A 24,695-nucleotide genomic window follows, 5' to 3' on the forward strand; every position below is an offset into this window, starting at 1 on the left:
TTTTCTTTTCTTTTTTAGGGAAGATCAATACCCTGCTTACAACGTCCTTACAACGGAAAACGATTTCTCGCTTTTACACTTTCACGAGAGACACGAGTCTTTCTTCTCTTCTTTTTCCAATAAATAGCAAATAAAAAAGGATGGGAAAATGGGAAAGATGTGCAAGGGGTTGAATTTTCTAGATTCGAGCGATGCGATGAATTCCGGAAATTGTTGAGTGCATTGCTTGAGAACCGAATGAGGACCATGAATTATTTGAAACCGTGTCACTGTAGCGTACAATTAATTATGTTAACGTTGTAGGTAAGTAGTTGATGCGTTTTGCAACTGGTATATCAATGACCAAAGTCGCAAGAGGAGATTCGTACTGTTTCGTGTATCAGATCTGTCAGTCGCGTGCTTACCTTAACAGTGGAAGTCGTGTTTGCTCCCTCAGGGATCTTCATGTTCGTGATGTCGGGCAGATTCCAGAAGTAGCTCATCAGATTGTTTCTAAGTCTGGTCATGGTTTCTGAAAGCAAGAAGAAATACAAGTGAAATAACGTGAGAAGATGGATCACGACGAGAGTTCACACACGTGCGTGATAATTGTCCCACGATGACACGTGAGACTGATATTTTTATGTAATTTTTAAATTGACCGTTTGATTTTATTCGCGAATGTCGATAACACCCGGCCGGGCAAAGTGCGCTCGAATAATGCGCGAATTTAAATAAATCGACCGTGCATGCACTGGCGATTGTTTAAAAAGTATTTGTCAAGCATACATTTGGGGATGACGCGCTTATTAGGATCGCGCGTGGTCGCTGGGCCACAAAATCGCGTTTCCATGATTCCGATTTCGGAAATGAAGCATGCCACGAGCGGACCTGTCGATGCGAAAATGATGGCTTATTAAATTTTAACAAAATTCCCGGAGCGGAGACCTCGTCGCGACGCGGCGCGCTAAATATTTATCCCTTTGACTTGTGGAATTTTCATTCTCCGAGCGTTGCTCAATCTTCTCTGGCATCAAGCTTCCGTGCTTTCAAGTTGGTGATCGCGTTACACGCAGTTGCGCCCCCGGGATCGGCGTTGGTGGTGCGGGGACGATCGCCGGGAGTTTTGTGTCTCGGGTCCGTGCATTTAGCGACTGTTCCGTCGTTGTTTTCGCCTAGTTAGCGTTCCGTTTCATTTTAACGACCCAATAACGCTTTATTGCGATTCGGCGTGAATCAGGTCGCCCGCGCACACACCGGCAACGAGAGTCAAGAGTCGAACGACGCGCGTCAAACAAATGAGCCTGGTAATGCACCAGTGCAGGCCTTCTCTTTCTCGGGATTTCGCAAAAGGAGATATCTCGCGTACACAACGAGGAATCGCGCGTTTCAACGAGCGCGACCGACATAATGAACGAGATTATTTAACGGCGCGTTTGCGCCGCAATCTCCGATTCGGGACCGTTCCTCCGAATACAATTCGGACCATCCGATTAATACGCACAATAACATCATTACAGATTGATGCGCGATTTTATCAATACGGCAAGCGGATCGAGGCATAATCGCGTTGAAATTGGTAACACGTGGAGGTCAATACGACGCTTTTCTCTTCGAGAGAATTGGCTTGCTCATTTTTCCTGCCGATTTCGCGATCATCTCGCGTACGTGGACGCTTCTGATGCAATTATGAATATCTTGAAGCAAATATATATATTTACGCGCAGAAGAATATATCAACATATACATCTCTCTTACATGTCTGCAGATTCGGATATTGTTATGCAGTTTCCGAAATAAGGCGTCGTCACCGCGTTATAAATAAAACGCCAGATGATCCCGTAACCCGGCATTTCGCGCGATGTAATAATAATTTATGCGACGATCGGAGAGACATATAATATTCGAGAGAAAAGAGACGGGGAGAAAGGGAAAGAGAGAGGTAAAGCGCGAGGTGGGACCATGCCGATAAATTTTGCATACTTTATTGCGCTTACAATGCGGTTGCCGGCGTAAAATAGTCGACTGTATCGGCCGATTATTGCTACGTGGAATCTCAATGAGGACGGCACCGGCTCGGCACATTATTCGACACGGCGGGCTTCGTTTGCATATTAAAAAAAAAGAAATTATACAACGAAGGGGGGATGATGGCGCAGCATCCAATCAGTACCGAATCTGGAATCGGCTTCTCGCAGGCTCTGATAATTTTAATTAGCAGGCAGCACATTTTCAAGCAAAACGAACGGCCTGAAAATGACCACCCGCCAACGCATTTCTTCTTTTTTTCAGAACGCATCGAAACGCCATGCTATTATACTCGTATTCGCTCGGTCGGAAGAAAATTAAACGACCGGTATCACGTAAGCAACAAGTAAATCCTTTTTATCGCGTAAATCGTGTCGGTTAGAGTTTCGGACAAATGTGCCGAAAATAATACGCGACCGCCGATGATTCTCGCCTCTGAGCGGAATTTAGAGGGCCGTTTTGCGGACGCCCGATAACAATACGGAACGAGCGTTGCATTTAAATCCGCGCCTGTCAATTTTGCAAAATGAGATTGCCGCCCATCGTCGTAATGCCGCCGTTAAACCCTGTAACACGTGAGAATGGAAATTGCGCGCAGCAACCCCCGCGCGGTGACAATTATTATTTACGCTCGTCGCCGCGGTACCGCGAGCTTTAATTTCGCTAATTTCTTCACCTAGCTTCTATGAAATTACGTACACCCGTAAAGTGTCCCGTTAGTGGGGGGCAAGAGAGGGTGCATGCGTGTGTACATGCGAAACTGATTATCATCGGTCCAGCGACGTGACGAACGTTGCGAGGTGGTAAACATGCCGGTATACACGGGCGACCGAGTTCTGAATCACGAAGGCGAGGAGCCTTTCGCTAGACCGGTACCGGACGGAGCTCGACGGAAGGCCAACCTGTCCCGAAATTGGGCAAAATATAGAGGTATCGCGTGTAATATTCGGTGTAGATACGAGTCACCTCGCAGTTACGATTTTGACACGATCGCATCAAGCGTCTCACCCATACTGCAGACAGAACGATCAGTCACGAATTGGCACAAGGATAACGAGAACTGACAAATGGACGCGTGCATGCAAAACCTACTGACGAATGGACTGGACTATTAATCGATTGGGACACTTTCGTAGAGATCTCCTCCAAAACTTTCTCCCAAAATATCTGTCCATCTTGCGCAATTGTACATTACGTAACAATTACGTTACTTCTGCGTGTATATATGCATACATTACGTATGCAGAACAGAGGAGACACTCGGCTTTCGCGGCGCGGTTTCCGTCCCCCGGATGTCCCGTTGCGACAGTAAATTGCGCGGCCGTGTTAGATTCCGGGAGTATTAAATTCCGCATTGTTCGCTGAAATAATCAACAGCTCGCGAGATCATCACAGGAAACCGGCAGCGTCCATAGGCTTCCGCTCACCTGGCTGCAGCAGCTCTTGCGGTCTCCCGGAGTCCAGAAGAAAGATTGTCCGCCGTTCCCGAGCCCCCTCTCTGCCACGCGGATTTGAATAACGATTCATCGAGTCGCGCAATCGACGATTACCGTAAATTGCCCGGTTCGTTCGCTCGCGTCCGACGCTGCCCTCGAGAGCAGCCCACGGAATTGCGAGTCGTGCCTGACGATTGCCGGGGGGGTGAGACCCGGAATCGGGCACCGATTACCCTCCTTTCTCGCTGCTTTTGGCAGCGCGCCCTCACGATCTCCCCGCCTGCCGTAAAAATCTCCGCTGACGGTGAAAGTGATCTGATAAAGTTTTGTGGGGCTCTTGCGTGCGTCAACCTTGAAGCCTCCCGCTCGAGATCTCGCGGCGAGATCTATGCGATCGAGCGATCAACATTTCGTTACTTTCCAATCCGCGCGAGCCGCGCCTTCGTCGCGACGCAGGCATTTTCCTCGACCGTGGGAGGTTTTTATTTACTCGATTATTCATGTATTTAATCGTGGCATTAATTTTCATTATCTGTATGCAAATTGTAATTTTAATTTTAATTGATTTTGCTTTTCAGAAGAGCCACGCAACGGCAGCGAATTTTCCGAGCTGACGCACTTCTAATTCCGTGCGGCGCACGATGGTGGCCACCCTCGGTCGCGCACGGCCAGGGATCCATCCACCTCTCGCTTCGGTCGATCGGGCGAAGCAATATAATCAAAGCCCCGAGCCTGACTCTCGAGTCGTGGCGATTTGAGCGTGTCGCGACTTGCAAATAGGCAAATGCCGCCGAGACTATCCATTGCATTGTACACGAGCGGAATTTGATGCACGAGACTACGCGCGGGAGATCGCGTGCCGCTATGCACGTGGATCGGGCGCAAATTTATTTCCCGCCTTGCGATTTGCACGGGCGATCGTTCGCGAAACATGAACGGTGGAAGCTTAAAGACTGGGTCTTTTGATGCACACGTGCACTTTGCTCTTCATAACACACGATTTTCTTCTGTTACCATCGATATCTTGCAATTGTGTTTTAAAGTACTGTATTTCGTTGGCGGTGCAATGCGGTATCTCGGAAAAGGGACCGACCATTTCCCGAACGCCGGAAAATGGCAAGAATCGGTAAAATTGATCAGTCCGCTCCCTTAATAAACTCCATCGCGATAAATTGTACCGCGCGCCGGAATTATCGTTGAATTTATCTATCAATTTATCAATTCATTAATTTATTAATTTGCTGTATACGTCGCGTAGCGCGCATTGCGTACGCGTCCATCCTGCTATCTCGCAAAATATCACGTGCGCACATATATGTGCATGTGTGTGTGTATGAGAGAGAGAGAGAGAGAAAGAGAGAGAATGGCTGTTCGAAAATAGGGGTTGCGAGTAGTAGGTTGCGCGCCAATTAATTCTCTTGCGCGACCTGTTAATTCTCTCTAAAAAATTTAATTTTCCGCCGCGCTTTAATCACGCCGCGCGCAATATCAAGCGAAATTTCAGGGCCGGCGGGAAAAGCTTTCTTCCCTGAAAGGACAGGCGGCCGCACAAAGGGGATGATCAGCGCTTAGAGAAACTCGCAATGACATTATACACTATGGAGCCGTCGATACTCCGATACTTTATATCGCGCACTTCTCCCTCACGCCATCGTGTACGTAAAGAAAGCACGGCAATTTTTATTAACCCTTTCTCCCTCCTTCCTCCCGTTTACCCTCGTTTGAATATTCGATACAAATAATCGCACGCCCGCAGAATAAAAGTTTTCCACGTTCTCTCGACCCTACTTCACGTTCCCACACGTTTGCAATTCGAAGGTACTTTTAACGCAATCACTGCCGCGTGATTCTCTCGAAACGGCGAAACTTTCGGCAAAATGCGCACTTTTTTATCCCCAACGCTCCAAATTGCTCAATTACCGTGCGGCTAATTAATTCCTTGCGCGGAATTAATCGCTTATGCGCGAGACGCGGCGCGACGATCTCGCGCGTCCGCGCGAGATTTCATCCCCCTCGACTCGGCAAGCTCGGCATTACCATTGCGAACTTTACCCGCTGTACTATTTTGAAAGGGCTTGGAAGCACGACGTGTTCATCGCCCCACAAACTCTTCCACTGCGCGCGTTACGCGCGCGCGTATCGCATCTCGTACCCCCGCGCTCGGCCTACATCACCCCCGTGAATCTCGGCGAGATCGAATCGGTTTATAAATTCCACGCGATAACGCCGTTAATCACTCCCCGGTCGATCGAAGGCCTTTCCACGACAGCGGAATATGCACGCGGATACTCGTCACCGCTGCGGGGTGCGTGTTTTGATAATGCACAGCGATCACGATACACGTGGCTGCATGACGGATCGTCCGGATCTAAGAGAGGTTGTGATCCTCCGATTGCCCGGCCTCCGTTGGACGAAGATTGATTTTATCTCGATGTGATGTTATCTCACGGCGCAAAATTCGAAGCAACGCGATGCTGCCTGCACCCCGAGAAACCGGTGTGAACCTGGCACCTGACTATAACGAAATGAAAATTTTCGGGCATATTTCGTTTGTACCTGTTTGTACCATCGTTCGTTTCGTTTGTACCTCAACAGTTTAAAAGTTATAAGGGGTCAAAAAATAGCCAGCACCCGACTAAAAGATATCCGAATTTTAATAATGCCATTCGAAAGAGCATCGTTTGTACCTTCAGGAACCATCGTTTAAATCGTTTGTACCTCAACGGAACCGGAAGTACAGGCTTTGCAAAAAATAGGTCCAAGAGGTATCTTCGTCAATTTTTGAGATATCGCAAAACGGCTAAAGGCATTCGAAAGAGCATCATTTGTACCTTCAGAATCCACCATTTAAATCGTTTGTACCTCAAAGGAACCGGAAGTACAAACTTCTAAAAATTTGAAAAAGATACGTCCAAGAGGTATCTTCATCAATTTTTGAGATATCGCAAAATGGATAACGTCATTCGAAAGAGCACCATTTGTACCTTCAGAATCCACCGTTTAAATCGTTTGTACCTCTCTACAAACAACGGAGGTACGAACAACCATTTGTTTTACTTTGAAAATGCTGTACTTCCGGTTCCTTTGAGGTACAAACGATTTGAACGCAGGTACAAACAGGCGCTATCCGAGCTCTTTCGACCGCCGTTGGCCGTTTTCGAATATCTCGAAAATTGGCGAAAGTACCTCTTGGACGTTTTTTGAAGAGCCTGTACTTCCGGTCCCTTTGAGGTACAAACGATTTGAACGGAGGTACAAACGGGTGCTAATCAAGCTCTTTCGAATGCCGTTGGCCATTTTGCGATATCTCAAAAATTGACGAAGATACCTTTTGGACGTTTTTTTGAAATTTTTAAAAGTTTGTATTTCCGGTTCCGTTGAGGTACAAACGATTTAAACGATGGTTCCTGAAGGTACAAACGATGCTCTTTTGAATGGCATTATTAAAATTCGGATATCTTTTAGTCGGGTGCTGGCTATTGTTTGACCCCTTATAACTTTTAAACTGTTGAGGTACAAACGAAACGAACGATGGTACAAACAGGTACAAACGAGGTACAAACGAAATATGCCCGAAAATTTTCATTTCGTTAAAGTCAGGTGCCAGGTTCACACCGGTCCCCGAGAATCAAACGACCGCGTTTAGCGTTAAACGGAACGCGGATTACGTAATATGTGAACTATGGGGCATGATATAGGAGGATATCATATTTCTGAAGCACGTGCAGCAGTAAATTAAACAGATTTTTACAAGCGCATAAAACATTCACTACGTATTATGCCACGCGAGAGAGAGAAAGATTCGTTGTAGATTTTTATTAATATTCATAAATTTCTGCACCTACGTGGCTCTTGGGGTCGACTAACGTCAGTGCAAACTCGCGAAGCCCCGGAAACACCGGTACCGATATTACATCACGTTCTAGAGCGAATCGGAATTCATAGAGTTTTACGTCGGGCGGAGAGGCTCCGAGGTTCGTGCCACCCTCTCCCCGAGGGCAACTCGTGGTTTTTTTGCAACGCGTCCGTAATCGCAGCCGGCTAATTAGAGGCATATATTTTCTGGTAATTGCTTTCATTAGAATGCCATACCTGTACCGCCGTCTGTTATTCTTTCTCGTCGGCGCGGACGTAATGCTACAATTATATCGATTAACGGGGCGAGGGATGTGACCGTCCAGCAGCAGTACATCTCCGCGATAAGGGTGTTGTAAATTTGCATACGTAAGAAGAAAATCATGTTCAAGTCGCAAAGGGTTCTCTCTCTCTCTTTCTCTCGCACAAATTTTTGCTTGAATATAAAATTCTTGCTTATTCGGATGTGCATATTGGACGTTTGATGCATATTGTTTGCGCTCCATAAATATTTATAAAGCGTGCGTCACGCGGCCGCGCGTCCACGAGGCGCGCGAAAATATTTAACGAGAATTTTGTTAAATATTAGTCGGTAAAAAGACATGAAAACACACGCACACGTACACACATCGCCCCAACTAGCGGGGGTGGCCTTTCCCTCCCGTTGGTTTATTTACCCGTTCGCGCAGTGCTACTCGGGGTGGTCCGCGGCTCGATCGGGGGAAAAAACCGTTCCAAGACAAACAAGGTGCACCAGAATGCATTCGACGTACGGCTGCGTTCATCATCCTCCGCATCGAGTTGCGTTGGTGCATAACTGCGGAACGGCAGTTACGCATCGACTCGGTATTTGTCCATATCCGGTATTTGCCATCTCTTCCGGAAATGAGATGGGATCTTGGCGTGGATGGCTTTCCCTTTCGAGTTCGTAATCCGAAACGTCGTCGGGATCACGGTCTCGCGAGACACACCTTGTGCATCCCCCGTGCGTAAGCGTATTTACATCGCGGAACATTTGCATATCCGTATCAGTCAGGCGGCGATTATTTCGCGGGATTATTCAGAAAATACGTGCTTGCGTCTCGCTTGAGTCGCGCCGAGCGACCGATTTTTGCCGCTTTGATCCTGGATAGGGGCGCGCAAACGCGCGGCAAAAGTCTCGCTGCTGATGCGCGGCTCAAATCACGTTAATGCGGGAATCGAGTTTCGCGTATGGATTCTCTTAAATGCAATCATCGGCGATGACCAAACGGCAATGGATTATCGGGGGCGACGGCAGGATGCCCCATGGGCACGGTATCTCGTTCCGCGATAGATCCCGGGGCACGAATTGTTGCGCAAGCCGAGTGACGGCCGACACGCACACGAATAAGCGAGTCATTACCCGGTGCGAGACGTTATTACCGCATCCCCGTGCACGTGTGTGCCTACATCCACGTACTACGATGCAGCCCTACATGATGTGATCATATCTCGGCGGTCGAGCCGATTTACAGGGGATTGTTGATCATCCTGGAGCACACAGGAGAGCGGAAGTTGCCTTCTCGTAAAGCCGAGCGATAATCTGCAGAACGCAGTAATGCTGACTTCGTACATCAGTAGGGTAAACGTTCGAAAGTTCGAACGTTTACCCTACTGATGTACCATTATCCTTCTTCGTCTTGGAAAGGAAGAAATGAGGGTGTTTTCGAGCTCGATGTATCGCAGCTTTCACATTCCAGGTCAGCGTTTGTCTTTCTCGAAGGTCCCAGCTTGAGTAGTTTTAGTAGCCCAATGTGCAAACGTTTCTCGCGACCGGCTACATTGTGTTTGCTGATATAAATTTATTCTATAATTCTGTACAATCCCGCAAAGACGAAGGCGTCAGTGTGCAGAGCAAGCTCAAGTTTTCCGCGGGAAATGAAGCTTTACGAGAATTAAGTCTCATGAAAATCTGAGGTGCAACACGTACGTTTACGTTGACCGAACAGGACCGCGGGAAAAGCACTCTCAAACGGCGCGGCGAGCATTTGGAACTTCCTATTGCTGCGAGAGAGCATTCAAGCACATGGCGCGTGCGAAACGCGAGTCGGCGGACTCGGCTCGGCATTGTGATCGAAGCGTCAATCATCAAATGTACGTCTGGGCGATACCGGACGATCATTGATTAGTCGCACGTGGACGACCCGGCCAGGCGGGGCTCGCCCCGGGCAAACACGATGAAACGCGATAATTGGTACACCATAAACAATACGAAACGTCGGTGCGGGTGTGGAGCTGACGGAAGTTACGCTCAGACAAACCGCATGTAAGCGGAATATGACGAGGCTTGACGAGCGAGCGAGCGATGCAATCGCGAGACCACCGTTGCATTTCCGGTCGCGATACTCGCTCCTGTACACCCCCGTGATCCACCTGTCAGCGGCGACGATCGAGCGGATTTCCGTGTTTCGAGTGCGCGGTGCCGCTAATGAAAATAATGGTCCCGTTAAATTCGCGCGCGGTCTTTTTTAATATTAATACCAGGCGGCCGACTATAATTCACGAGTCCTGTATTTTTAATTTAATGTCGACGTCACATTCGGTATTAAAACCTGTTCGCTTTCATTTCTCGCGCTCGTGCTGTGTTCGTGTTAAATACGGACCTTCACGTAGTCATCTCGCGGATGAGCGGTTTGGTATACTCGCGCGTTGCAGCGTCGAAACACGCACGGAACACGGACGGACGCGCGCGTGCATCGATATTTGCGCTCACATCGAGGAGAGTTTACGTGTTAATGGAATCGTATTAGCTGACTAGCTGATTTTCCTTTTTTTCAACGATATTAATGTTCTCTGAGAGAACTTCTCTCCGCTTTCTCGTATATTTTTCATATATTTTATTATTTATATAATTATATTTTGCTTTCTCCCCGTCGAGACTCGAGTGCGTGGATTTGATCTCGATTGCGAAAAACGTAATGCAGCAGGATACGGCTAATACGATAAGCATAATACGACCGAAATCGAGAGACTGCAATTGTAATTCCTCAACCAGGATATCCGTACATATTATCGTAAATAAATGCAATTTAATATCATATAAACATACAAATGTAAACGTACCAGCAAAGAAGTCCGGCATCGCAAAACTAAAGCCGTCATAGAAGTCATCCACATCCTCGATTGAATCGTCGATTGCATGTCGCCCACCTGTAACAGAAATTGTCATTCGTGTCAGGCGCATTCACATATGTATCTCGTTTATGTATAACTTTTTCATATCTAACATGCGCATACATTTAATTCTCCAATATTAACCCTTTTCTTTTCCTCGGAGTGTTTCATATTGTTAGACACTTACATAACTTTCCTCAACTTGCCGGTCTCCTCGGCACGATTGCGCAAGGACAACTATCGCGCAAAGCTACGTTACGTTAATAAGTGCTCCATTTGTTAATGAGAAAAGGACACTTTAATTAAACGACCGGTCTTTTTCCAGATGCGTTCTATCTATGTTTGCAATTGCGCTTTCAAGCCGTTCCCGATAATTGACTTACGAAATCGTGACGTGTAATTAACGTTGATGCAGTAATCGCGTGGAACCAGTTTACCGATTCAAATTTCTTCCTTTTTTTTTATTTAAGTGAGCCGCATGAATAGATCGATGTTACGATTAATTTCGAACGATGCTGCTTAAAAAAATTTCCTTTACTCGCTCGCGATGGCAGCGACGATGTGCACGCGGAAAAGTCATAATCGCCCGTGCAATTAGACGCGGAGTAACTATTAATTATCTCATATATCATTCTACGTAAATAGCGGCGTGCTCGAAGAACTTCCAACGAATATTACTGACCGGTGGCTCGAGACTTGTATTCGCGAATTTTCTGCACGAAGTAAATGTTCAGTTTTGCTGCAACTGTGCACGACTATTCCATTAAATAATTTTATTTAATGGCGTAGGTGGAAACGTATTTATTGATGTTATATGAGACTGCACATTCATTATTAAACGATCAACAATGTTTTTGCAGGAGATAAACAAAATACATAATTAAATAATGATGTTTCGCTGGCTGATGAGGTAATGCAATTTGAAACGGTTTATCACACCGATGTGATAGCAGAAACTCTTGAAACATGAAATAAAATATAATCTATGGCAATCATAAATATACGGAACATTGATATTAAATTGAAACGCCGCGGATACTGAGAAATATACTGCGGGGTTTAGCATAATTGCGTGCAGCATAAATCTAACCGTTTTAACCCGCAGCCGTAGCGTTAAGGGACGATGTCCCACGAATTTTTGCAATTTTGCGTTGTTGTTCCCGGAATGGGACCAGTCCCATGGGGCGCGCAAGCACAGCGAAAAATGATTTCCATGCCTCGTTGTCGATGGAAAGAAACGAACGGTACATCCAGGCGATATCGAATATCGAGTAACGTTACAAAAACACGGCGGGAAATCCGTGCTGGAAATTTAAGGGTAAAAGGGAGAGAGACGGAAGCCTGAATACGGGGACAAGGACGAAGACATGCGGATGCAGTGCTGTGCACGCAAATCGTCGTTGCACGGCGGTTTCCACCGATTATCCAATTCGCTTGTCGTCAATTCGCACTGACGTCCGCGTGTAGGTGTCAATTTCAGTCAATCTACTCCCCCACGAGGAACTCGTGGAGCAGTAGAGAGCGTACTCTCCCGTAGAGGAGAACTCGCGAGTTCGCGAGCGGTTGGGAAATCCGCGTGGAGATTGATGGAGCGGTCGGCGCTCCGCGACGACGAAACGCGAAAAGGGCATAGCGGAGTCGCGCACTTTCGCGGAGGCACGAATCGATCTGCGAGAGCGTGATATTAATTCCCGTCGAAAATCCGATCCGTGTCGCGAAGCGAAATTGTTAATTTCACAAGATTGATAAAACGCATCGTGCGCGCGAGTATCGATCGCCCGTAAAAGCACAAATCCTCGTCGCTCTAAGAGATTAATAATACGCGTTGCGAATTTATGCGCTCGCCCTGCGTTACCGTGCTGATAAATAGTGACGATTAATTATTTACCTTGTGATTCAACGCTGCGCAACGCACAAAACGCAACGCATGCACGTTTCGTCGATTTTCGTGCTGCGCTTTCACACCGCGCTGATTATTGCAACGCGCTTATTTCGTCCGCGCTCCGAACGAACGTGCGAATTTTTCCTACGCGGAAATGATTTTCCGCCGGACCGACTGATCCTCGACGTGGTTTCAACGGTGGTCAAGCGCGCATGGCGAAGATTTACATTAATGCGACGTCGGCGCGCGAAGCGGAGCGTTTAATTAAACATTCAGACGAACGTGCGCGCCAGCGGTATCAAGATTAATTTTCTTTTTTTTTTCTGCGAATGATTTTCAATTTACATACGCCTCGCGCGCGAGCGCGCGTGATTTCTTCCTGATTATTCGCCCCGCCCACTCCGCGATCGCCCGGATGGATACTTCGCGTCGGTAAATCTAGTTGTCCGGCACGAGAATGTGCAAATTCCGCGTGATGGATGTGGGATAGCGCTTGAACGGCCCGCGGCATCGCGCCTGCACGCACACGACCGTGTTGTTCCCCTGAGAAATTTCCGCCGGATCGATCTATATCGGGCCCGCTCGTTTTTTATACTTCCCGCTTTCCCAGCACTCTCGCCTCTTCCCCTCGCTTCCTCCTCGAGTGACATTAGGCAGGCTTAATACCCGATATCCCGGCAAAAAGGAGAACGTGTACGAGGGGGTAGAGGCGCGCGCAGGGGTGCAACGCGACTGCCGTTGACTGCGGAATGAAATAGAAGTTTCGTTCAGGAGCGAACGATGACGGTTTCGCGATCTGGTATTAAAACGTTTCTAAAAGTTTTCCCGGAAAATCGGAGTAGACGTTGCAGAGAAGCGGAGGAAAATTGAAGTCAAGAGACATCCAGAGAAGGCATCCGTTCGTCTCTCTCTTTTTTGGCATTAGCGAATATCTCTCAAGTTGCTCTGGCGAAGCAGATCGTATCTGGTTGCCGCGTGGGTACATCCGCTCCTGAGTTCCGGCGTTTCCGCAGCATCCGGCAGGTTCCAGCTTCTTATGGATGGACCACCGTGCAGCTGACAAAAACAAGCACCCCCGGGCGACGCAAGGAGCGGCGTGTATCGTCGGATATTACCTGCATTCCTGGCGAATTATCGCGCATTTGGATTCTAGTAGGGCCGAATGGCCCTTAACGCGAAACTATCTGGGCTATAGCCGGCGGTGGCGCGGCCATAAATTGCCGTAAGAACTGCGGGAAGAAACGCCGAGGAAAATTCAGAGTGGAAACGCATCAGGTTCTCTCGCGCGATGTGGAAATCGATTCTAATTTGATCCCGTCGATCATATCGTTAATGATTACATTAAATCTCAACGTTCTCGATCTTTTCAGCGCTTAATAAACCGCACGATTGATTTAATTAGCCAGCAGTCTTCAAAATCAAAACCGCGCAGGGCGGAACGAATTACGGCGCGCAGCACTTTTTCTTTTCTTTCCGTCCTTTTTCTTGTTTTTTTTTTTTTTTTTTTTGAAGTAACAAACTGTATCCTGGACACGGGAACACAATGGCGATAGAGATTCGGAATATTCAATCGTCGTCGGTCGACGGCTTAATTGGAATGTTTGCCGATTCGATCGAGCCAACGTGTAGCGTTTCGATATAAGGCAATTACAGTAATTGCGGCAAAGTATTGGTAGTTTCGCGAGATATATGCGTGCGTATGCATGATGCCGTGTCCGATTGATGGTGACAGTGTTCCCTATCGCGCCAACCGACATGGGATTAGCAATTAGCACTTGGACTACGAGTGATCATCTAGGATGTCCGCTTTCGCCGACTTGAGCGAAATCTGATGGGGAAATAGGATTAGTGGAAAGATTATCTTCTTCGCGCTCACGATATTTATAAAATATCTTATCGTCCGTTGTAGAAGTAGCGAAATTTGACAGGAAAAAGGAAAAATTTATACTCGTCTTTTTCTTCTCGCTTGCAGTATTTAAAATATCTTATTGTTAAAAGAAGACATCCTGGATGACAGCAATTAAATTATTCCGACGGATAATGAAACTGCTAATCAAACGGAATTAATCATTAATTCGACTCGTCGAAATTGGCGGGAATTAATCAATATATAATTTTAATTCCTACTGTGAGCGATCTTTCTCTCTTTCTTTCTTTGTTCTTCCTCTCCCTCCGTCTCCGCGCCTCTATCTCTACAATAATGAGCATTATTTCGTAATTACCCATTAATTAACCATTTTGAAATTTTCCGCAGAAATTTTCGTAACAGGAAAGCTTGCGCGATGAAACCGTCACGAAAAAAATCTCGTTGCTTGCAACGACAACGACGATGCATCAAATTAACTGCTTAACAAGTTCGTACTTGGCCGACAGTTGGAAATTTCTGCGGATTACGAGCGATTACGTGCGGCGGCGGTGCTGCGGGGAGGAAGACGAGCGGCAATAAAATTGCAGAGCATTTTCGTGCAAATTTCGCGCAGATTTCGTCACGAGCGACGTGGCGGAAACTGCCTTGCCTGTTTATGGCGTAACGTTGTGCTAATGGAGCGTTTAACCAACCGGGACATTCGAGAGCATTATGATACCGATATCTATAACGAAGACACTATTGAATCCTGCGACACTCGTGCGATCTTGGAAAAATATCCTATCCGGTTAATATGGAGACATTTTATATCGTAATTTTCAAGATTTCATTCACACGGATTAATCTGAAATGCAAAATCCTCCGAGAAAATATACGATTTGCATAAGAACTGTTGAATAATAATAAAATGAAAAAGGGAACCATGTTTTGCAGCACGAAGAGATATGGTTTTGCCTCTCGAAGCTGCCAATGGAGCTCGATCGCGGCGAACTGCGAGTCTTTGTGATGCTTCGAACTTCAAAAGCGTCAACTTTCTTTAATGTAGAAATACCGTTCCAAATTAGAACTTCATCTGCCTGAAACGTGCGCAAACGAAGATCAATATTAAGCGCAATAAATAAATAAATGAATTTCAGCGCGGGAGATCTCGACGCTGAAGCTTCTCATGTAGATTTAATGAGAAATATCGAGCGAGTACACGCGTGTGTACACATATATTACTTGAAACTTTCCCGGCCTTTTAAAGAACCCAAAGTTACACATAACAGGCTACACGGCAAACACGATATTAACGCGTAAGAATGAAACATTGTCGTGCCGGGATGGAGCGTCGTCGCTCCTCGCATGCGACTAGATAAAATGTTTTCGTCCTCGTAGATTAGGCAAATTTCGCGCCGTGCTCCGGATAAATCCAGATTTGCGTCGTTCCGCGAGATTTATATCGAGCACCCTTGTTCCGCCGCCGGCGGAATAGCGTGACTTTCGCGCGTTTTACGTCTCCTTGCTCGATACAACCCCTGCATCGTCCCCCTACGATCGAGAGCGATCCCGTTCGCCAGAGGAGGAGGAGGAGGAGGAGGAGGAGAGTTCGGGGGAGTCCCGTAATTTATTTAGCGTGCCCGCGTGTTTACTGGAGAAGATGTAAAATTGCATGAAAAAATGCACGCCCCGTCCCTCGGAATGAGATATTGCCGGTGCGACGTCGCGGCGTTTCGCGAAATATGCTTTCCTTTATTCCTCGCCGTATCGCGCGTGTTCCGCCACCGCGCGCGAGTGTCGCGGGATAAATGTTAATTAAAGATTATTACGATCGTAATAATGCACGTACGCCGCGTCCCCCGTCTTATGAAAATTCCTCAAACTTCCGGTAGCGCGAAGTTGACGCGAAGATGCACACGACGCTTCTACGTTTATTGAAATTTTCGAGAAACTCACTTCGACTCGCGCTTTGATTACGTTTCCGAGGGAGTTGAATGCAAAGGGCGAGACGGAAAAAGAGGAAAGGGCCTCATGTGATATTATACTCGTATAATTAACAAAATGCTGCTTCACATCTCGATTATATGCCAAATTATATTTCGAATTGTTCGATTTGAGTGCGATTCTCGTTTCACCTTCTTCTCGTCTTTATACCTTATGTCGCGTGTGTAATTTCGCGCGATTTTCTCAAGCGTGTTGTAATGCCTCGTCGGCGTCATTTTTCAAAAGGCTCGATCGTCTCGGACGACTCGATCGCGTCGAAAACGAGTCTGCCGATGCGCGAACGCGGCAGCGCAAGGAGAAATGAGAAAATTCGAAGCCAGTTACAAGCGGACGAAAAGCCGTTGGAGAAAAAAAGATAACACTTTGCAACATTCGCGCACATATTGCGAGCGAGCTCTAAAAAGCGCTCTTCGAATCCCCGAGGAAGCCATCTCATCGGCTCGCTCGTCGCATCGGTGTCTTCCGGTTGCAGCGCAGCCGCGATTGTGTCGGGTCTCGCAATTCTGTAGGAATTCCATCCTGATGATTTCTCGCTCTAAAAGAATTTTCATCCGTTCCGCGAAACATTCGGCACATTTGGGATTTGCACTCACACGCGCATGTTCTCACATACATTATTTATATTTCTCATCAAAACCCATGTACGCCCGTGGTAAATGTAAAAATATTCATTTTTATGTAAAAACGATGGATTCACGAAAAATTCCGAGCTCCGGAGGGGAGGGGGGGGGGGTGCGCGATCCTCTTAAATCCTTTCCCGAATTCTCTCGCTTAAGGGACTAGAGTATTTCGAGTTTTACATGACGTTGGCGCGTCAGTCGCCAGCCGCGCGAATCGATGCAATTCTCAAGCGAATCATACTTGCGAAGATACCTGTACCGAAAGGAGATGTAACAGAACGAGATAATCTCGAAGGGAGACTCCATAGAAGCCCAGGGATGTAATTCCAGAGCGGGGGTAGCGATTAAATAAATTGCGCGGCGCGCGGGGAACCCAAATCGCTATATCGATGACCTGAAACCGCGAGGGGAAGAGGGAGCTTGCCCTGATACGCCATTCGGGTATCGAAGTTACAGTTTCCGGCGATGGGCTGTGGCGCGAGTAGACAGCCAGCACCCACCAATCGAGCCGGATAGAACGTGAAGTGGCGTTGCTCGCGAGAGAGCGCCCGACTTTATATGAAACTTGGAATCGGAATGGAGCACATGCGAGCGCACCGCCGCAAGCACGAGCACGCACTTGATGTCAAAGGCGTAATAACTTGGAAGTACTTGCGGCACAGTGCTCGCTCTCGCCGATGAGATTGTGCGAGAGCGCAATCGCGTATGTACATGGTACGTGTGCGAGCAAGTACGAGCGACCAAGCGTTACCAGGCTGAATGCGAATGTGCGTTCACTCATGCATCATCTGCGCTCGAAGCAAGAAGTTATTGCCTAGCCGAGTGGAGGGTAAGTGCACCGGATTGACGCGCGACAGGGTATTACGCAAGCTCTGCGCGGATCGCGCCCGCGAGATTGATCGGCCTCGCGCGCGGACTGCGAGCGGATCCCGGCGCGCATTATTCAGCTTCGAGAATCCCACGAGAGTTCGTTAACTTCGTCGAGGACACACGCACATGTGAAGGCTGGACTTCAGTGTGGACACTTATAAATCATGCAAGGTTACTCGAGCGCTCGTTGACTTAGCGCTTGACACGTTCCAGCATCAATATTGCGTAACGTATTGCGTGGCAAGATTTTTGTGGCCGCTCAAAGAGCGCGACGCGACTAATGGAATCTTCGGGACATTTTCAGCGAGACAGGTTTCAGAATGAGACGTGATCGTTTGCAAGAGTAAAAGAAATTTCTCTGAGGGTGTAAATAGGTTTATGGTTACACGATTAACTCTTCATCTCTGCAACTCGTCTGTTCGCGGAGATGGAGATTCTTCGCTGAGGGAACAGGATGCAAAGTCGGAAACGCCATCGCGTTCGGCGTTGAACACGCCAGAGTGCGGGGCGCCGGCAGAATAGAGGTCTTTACTTTCCGTCCGTCTCCGCTTGCATGTCGCATTAACTCGATTATTCCGAAAGCGCTTGTCGACTCCCGGCGCGAGAAATTGCCAATCCATTTGGACGCCGAGCGCAGTAATGCGGCTACGTGCACTCGGCAATTGGCCGTGGATTGTCGCGGCGATGATTATCCGCCGCGCACGTCACGTCGAAGAGCCGCATGGTGGTAGTTTTTCGCGCGCGATGGTAATTCGCGGCCGTTCCAGTTTTTTGCGCGCGTCTCGCGAGTATCGCGTCTCGTGATGTGACGTTAACTTGCTTAACGTTTCAGTCTGGCGTTCTCGACTTTTTTTTCGCCCTTCCGTGTATTAGCGAGGCGCGTTACGTGACGCGATCGGGGATGCTGAAACGCAGTCATCGTCATCGTCGTTTCCTCGTTGCGCGTCCCCTGCGATCTTATCCAACGGAAAACGATAAAATTACATTATCGCAAATGAGGGAAGAACTCTGTCGGCCAGAGACTTGCTCGAGGGTTTCACTCGCGGCATGCGGATGTAAATCTGTTTCGAATGAGTCGCGCTGCAGGTGGATAAGAGGCATTACGATACAGGGTACAAATGGCACCCCAATTTACACGCGATCCTGCATTGTTGAAGACCACCGTGTTAATCCGATTCGCGTTAAGCTGGGAAGTTCTTTCTTTTTCTCGCAGTGCGAGAGTACGGGTTCTCTCCTTCTCTCTCTCTTTCTTTTTGTCTCGTTTGTTTTCTTTTTCTTTTTCATCGTGTACTGTTCCGCAGGTGTTTTTCCACGCGCGATTTCGTCGATCGCGTTCGCGGTGGTTTTCGGACGCGCGATCGTCACGCAAAGCAAGAATTACTGGCACGCGTGAGTTGCCGGCCACCTCGTCTAAGCGAGGATCGATACGCGGTGATAAATTCCTTTGTTCTAAAGACGTTAACCACTCGAGACGTAGCATGGACCGTGCGGTTTTTCAGAATGCGATAAACGTGCACGAGTAACGGCTGAGAGGAGATTTCTCGATGAGACGCGACGCACTCAAGAATTTCGAGTGCGTCGCGTGACGCACGATGTCGCAACGCATTTCCTGAAAAAATCCGGAGGCAGGTTCGATAAAGAGGCCATTAACGGCGAAATGTTCTCTCTCCCGGCAGATACTAATGGCATTTTTATCCAGAGGCAATGATTCAGGAAATAACAAATTAAACATAAATGAAGAGAACGTGAATGATTCCGCGTCCAGATTCTTCGTGATTTTGTTTCCAGTGGATAAATTAAATTAATTAAAACCAACGTTAAAATTTTATTCTCGATAATTGAACGTATAGCGCTCGCGTTCTCTGATGCTCGATAAAACATTATTTTTTGATTGCTCGATGATTAATTCATCGCGGCTGCAAGTGATGATTCAGGAGAGAACATTCGCCGCTTTATTTTTCCGTGGATTTTTCCGGCTGATCGTGAAAAGTATCCTGGACGAAAGCGAATCAAGTCGCTCTGGGATGTGCAGTTACACGGAGAGAAACGACGGGAAGCAAACTGCAAGCGACACGTATGTATATGTACACGTTCTCCTGTTCTAGTTGGCGGTATGCATGCCTTCTTCCTCCTCGCAGCGCAACGAACAAAGGCTTTTTATTTCCTGTACGACCACACTGCTGCACACACGTTCGTTCTGAGAATTATTAGGTACACACATAATCAACCTGTCGCTAATTAGTCACCGTTGCTTGCCATGCTGCTCGTGTGCAATATGCTTATTATCGAATCGTCGAGGTCGCCCGTTTAAAACCGAGAAAGAGAGCGAGAGAGTGAGTGAGTGAATGAGTGAACCTTCATTCTTTCAAGTCTGCCAAATGCGCCATTTTTTATGTAACTAATGTACGCAACGGGACTCCGGGTGACATAGATCAAAAAAATAAAAGAAAAGGGAAAGTTTCGTACCATCCCGCGTTATCTCGCGTTTCTACATTGAGCTGGAAACCCCATTAATCTCCTCGTCCAGATGATTTATCTGGCAAGTTGTTTTCTTCCTTGCGAAATATTTCGGTGTTCTTCCTGTCGCAGTGTTCTCCGCCCGATTCTCCGACCGATGATAATCAAGCCGTCAATTATGCGCCGATAATTGCCGAGCATTCGCACATTCTCGAGTCGCACGTGTCGCACCGTTCCCAATACAGAATTCAAGATAGACCTCAAGACGGCAGAACGCGAACGCTGACGCGAGGATTTTATTTCGATAGAAGAAAAAGGAAAAATAGCCGGAGAAGAAGAAGAAATTCTCGATTCCCAAAGTTCGCGCAAATCTCAAAGCCTCGCCCGCCTCAGATCGAACCGTCTCATCCCTCCTTTCGAATTACCGCAAGCCTTCCCGGCGGCGTTACGCCCCTTCTCCGCGTTGAAAATCAATGGTGCATTGACTTTTGCGCCCGACAGATTCACCGAGACGCGAGATTGAGTTTCAATTTGTTTCGGAGGAATACTCGGGATCCTCGTTATTAGACTCGCCCGCGAAGGAGAACCGCTCGAGAGATATCGCGACAAAAACCGCCCTCCGCGGAGGGCCGGTGCAAGGGTACGCGCGCGCTAATGATTAGTTTCAAACGAATTTCCGCTTGGTGGATCCGATTTCGATGTCTGTGCGCGATATGCACTCGCCTATTCATAATTACTCGACCCGCCACTACCGTTCAACCACCGCAGGGTGCGCGGCGGTTTATGGCTTCGCGATTACGCGGATAATTGGATTGTCCGCCGTCGAATGACCGAACGACCCGTAATTCTTTGCACCAACAAGAACGGGGTGACGGGGGTGTCTCCTGTTTCACGCATCGCGAGTTCGCTTCGCGTTCTTGCGTACGGGGGTTGCGTTTTTCCAGCGTCGACTGTCGGCTTCCATCGTTCACGTTTCCGATCTAATTCGATCTCGATTCGATCTCGTCAGGTAGGACGCCTCGTCGGAAATCGTAAAAATCTCACAATCTTGTCGAGCCGTTTTATCTATGTAAAGCCACGTGCGTGGGACAAAATGCGCATACTTTGTAACGCATGGAAAACTATATAATTGAATGTATAATTATGAGCAGTTGGATTTCATTTCTTTTGCGAACGTTCATTCCAAAGAGCGGCGGTCTAAAGAATGACGAAAGACGATTGTCACATGATGCAACACTGATAAAATCCCAGGAGAAACAAGACACATGAAACAAGTCACATGAGACAACGTAAAAGGTCGAACGCTTGACTCTCGTCCATGTGTTGATAAAACTGTCAGGGAGAGTGTTGAGTATCACAATGATTATTATGTCAAGCAATCACTGAGAATGCAAAGCTAGAGCCCGTTGCATGCATACAGCCGTATCGGCGCCGAATGCGAAACTCGATTTTATTACTGCACGAGAGTGCCGGCAAGCGCGAACTCGTCCTTTCAGTAATCCTTTTGCCAAAGGCAGCTGTATTTCCCTCTCTTGCTTTGGCGTTAATACGAAAAGTTCCGCGTACAAAGTTTCATTCGATTTTATTTAATTGAAAAGTTTTTATGTCTCATTAAGTTCGCTCGTCGTTATTCATCGCGAACGGCTCGGAAATATCCACGGTGGCCCCGCGGTGCTCGCGCGAAATATCAAGATCGTAAAAGTACCTTAACCGGAGGTCAAAATGTCCCGATTGCGAAATACGATTACGGAAGCTCGGAAAGAGAGAGAGAGAGAGAAGCGGCAAAAATGCGCATTTAAAGATATTCCAACCAGCGAGAGCCGGCTGCATCCCGGATAGAAATTTGGTCTGGCATGCCTGATCTAGCGTATGCCAAATAAGGTCCGAATACGATTTTTGATCGGTATACCGGATTCGGCATGCCAGATCCAATAAGTATTTGACATGTCGAATATTCTTTTTTTCTGATCTACCAAGCGACCGATAGATGGCCAGGCCAAGCGTGACGTTCTCGCAAGAAACATTTGCTTATCACATTATAAATAACCATCCGGAAAACCGCAGTGGACTGAAAAAAATAAGCAGTGGCCTATTATAAATCATTAATATTAATTAATTGAGACAATTGTGAAGTTAAATTGTCGTTTTACGGGAGGTACGGGGGAATTTTGATTAAATTGCCAGAATAATTAATTGGCAGTGTTTTCTCGAATTTTATAGCATTGTTTAAAATCGGCAGTGGTATACAAAATTTTGAGTTGTGAATTCCCCCCTGCGTTTACTTAGGAACAGATACGGCAGACATGATCCGGTCCAAACTTGTAAAATGCGTTACACCCCTTATCCGGGCCGAATTTGGTTTACCGAATCAGGACCGAATGTCAGAGCCGGCATGCCTTACTCGGCCCTAACTTTTACCAAACATAATTTCTACCCGGGATGTGAATTTCTCAACGCGGAGAAGTAACCCCTCTTCCTCCTCTCTCCCTCTTGTACATTTTAAACGCACGGAATTACGAGTTTAGCGCTCTGAGAAAAATCACATTGTGCGACGTAACGAAATAAAAATCTGAAATCCTCCCGTTCATCTGGATCCGCGATAATCGGATTCGTCCGAACGGCGAAGACGCTCCCTTTCAACGCGATGAATCTTTCGCGGGCGAGGCGTCATCGTCGTTCACCGTCGTCCGACAGCACGCGCGCTTCTTTCATCAGCTGATTTTTTCATGTACCGAACGAATTGCGATAGGCGAATTAATCGCACGGGGGTAAGTGGAGACTTTCATGCGCGATGTTTGTTTGATGTTGGCGGCGCGCGGCATTCCTTTCACATGCATGCATAATCGCAGCGGTGCGTGTTGCACTAAACGGACGCCGTTAAATCGCTGTAACGGCCAACTGTGCTCGTGCTTATTAAGCAAGAAAGAGAGAGAAAGACTCAATGTCGATATTATTCCCTGGCGCGATACGAACGGCCAATAATTTACACGCCGATCAGCGCGCTCCGACACGCGATTGTTTAAACTTAATTATGATAAATTCCTTGTCGCAGTGCGCGTGATGACTTTATCTGATTTCCCGCGTGGAGATTCAGCCTCCTTTGGACGCGTATTTTTAATATCCGGCCCAGTTTCGCGAGTTGCTCATGCGTGCACCGATACCGAAACGCAATTACGCGGTTCAGAGGCAACGGATTGCATGCACCTGTAAATAATGTTACAACGGTGCGGTCACTTACGCGAATTACGCAACGCGCACGGCAAAACGTATCGCCGGGACAAAAGTCGAGCATGAGCCGAGGCTGAGGATGCGCTTTACTTTAATCCTGAAATGTATACTCGTTCCATCTCGCGTCATGCGCCTAGGAGAGCTACGTATCCTATAACAAATAGCACGCGAGAGGATCTTTGTGTAAGTAAAGGAGTTACATGTTAAAGCTGATAATATATCCGAAATAAATCCTCGACTGAAAATATTGTTCAAAATTCATTCTCGGTCTCTCGCATGCGCGCGCAGTTATAATTAAGAAAAGAGATTATTTTTACATCGGCGCAGATTTCAGAGAAATCTTCTTAAAGTCACGCTGCGACACACAATATAATTTTGCACGCCTGTGTAAGCGGATTTATTATTTTTGCATCTTTTAATTACTATTTTTATTCCTTTACGTGGTTCACTGTGAAATGTGGAACGTAAGCGCCGCAAATCTTTTTTTACCGGCTGCAGTCAAGATATGTAAAAGTGGCAAGACAAAGTGGGGATTTCGCAATTAGATGACCTTTCCACCTTCCGCGTTTCATTGACCCACATAACGATATTATTCCTTTTATCAGTCGAGTGTGAGACAAGATTGTGCAAAACTAAGCACAATCTTTAATATTTCGCTCGCTTATTAAACATATATACCTGCTATAACTGTATCTCGAAACAAATCATATTTCAGCACATGTTCCATACGGCATAAATACCAGATAACAATAGCTTGACAAGCTCTAGTTTCATTTATACATCTATCCGAACACCGCAATTTCAGATTTCATATGGTTCATTTTCCGCAATCACGTAATGTCGCTGATCACTATCGCTCGCCAGGAAAAGTTAATCGCACAAGAAGTCATTTTGCAGCATGCAGTTAATCGCGCGGGGCGATTCTCGATCAAAAGGGGGGAAGGAGCTCATCCCCTCTGCGGTTTCAAGAAGGAACAAAAAAGAAAGACACCACTCCTCCCGCCGCCACCGTCGACAAAACGTTTGCGGCATACCGCCTTTTTTCATTTAAATGGCCGCAAAGGCGGCGGTAGTAGCGGCGGGACGCAGGCTGCATACTTAATGGCAGCATTTTCTGCAGTGCCACTGCCACTCAAGGCAAGCCCAACACTACGTCAACGGGGTCAGGCTGCTCGCGACAGGAAAATAATATGAGTTGGTCATAATCCGCGGCAGCGTACTTCGCCTCCAGATACGGAGGTGCGCAACAAACTAAGCTGTCGACACGCAAGGACACTCTATATATGGAATTGCACAAGCGGTACAGTGAGCGCTAATAATGACACCAAGTAAAAATATTCTTCCGTATGTTTAAT

General features: G+C 47.2%; 1 protein-coding gene and 1 long non-coding RNA gene across 2 annotated transcripts in view; both read right to left on the bottom strand.

Moving 5' to 3' along the window:
• Nucleotides 1-24,695, bottom strand: part of LOC105278532 (icarapin-like) — a 32,414-nt gene that overhangs the window by 3,250 nt on the left and 4,469 nt on the right. Inside the window, exons 2-3 of the mRNA XM_011337682.3 lie at nucleotides 10,383-10,469; nucleotides 405-511 (exon numbers count right to left, since the gene is read on the bottom strand). Coding sequence (XP_011335984.1) covers nucleotides 405-511; nucleotides 10,383-10,469 — 194 coding nt within the window. The remainder of the gene's footprint in view (nucleotides 1-404; nucleotides 512-10,382; nucleotides 10,470-24,695) is intronic.
• Nucleotides 4,009-8,828, bottom strand: LOC105278531. Its single transcript, XR_893790.3, has 2 exons — nucleotides 7,125-8,828; nucleotides 4,009-5,947 (listed from the first exon to the last, which is right to left on the bottom strand). It is a non-coding gene; the product is annotated as an uncharacterized LOC105278531 (long non-coding RNA).

The sequence above is a fragment of the Ooceraea biroi genome, chromosome 1 (genome assembly GCF_003672135.1).
Source record: "Ooceraea biroi isolate clonal line C1 chromosome 1, Obir_v5.4, whole genome shotgun sequence".
Taxonomy (NCBI): Eukaryota; Metazoa; Arthropoda; class Insecta; order Hymenoptera; family Formicidae; genus Ooceraea; species Ooceraea biroi.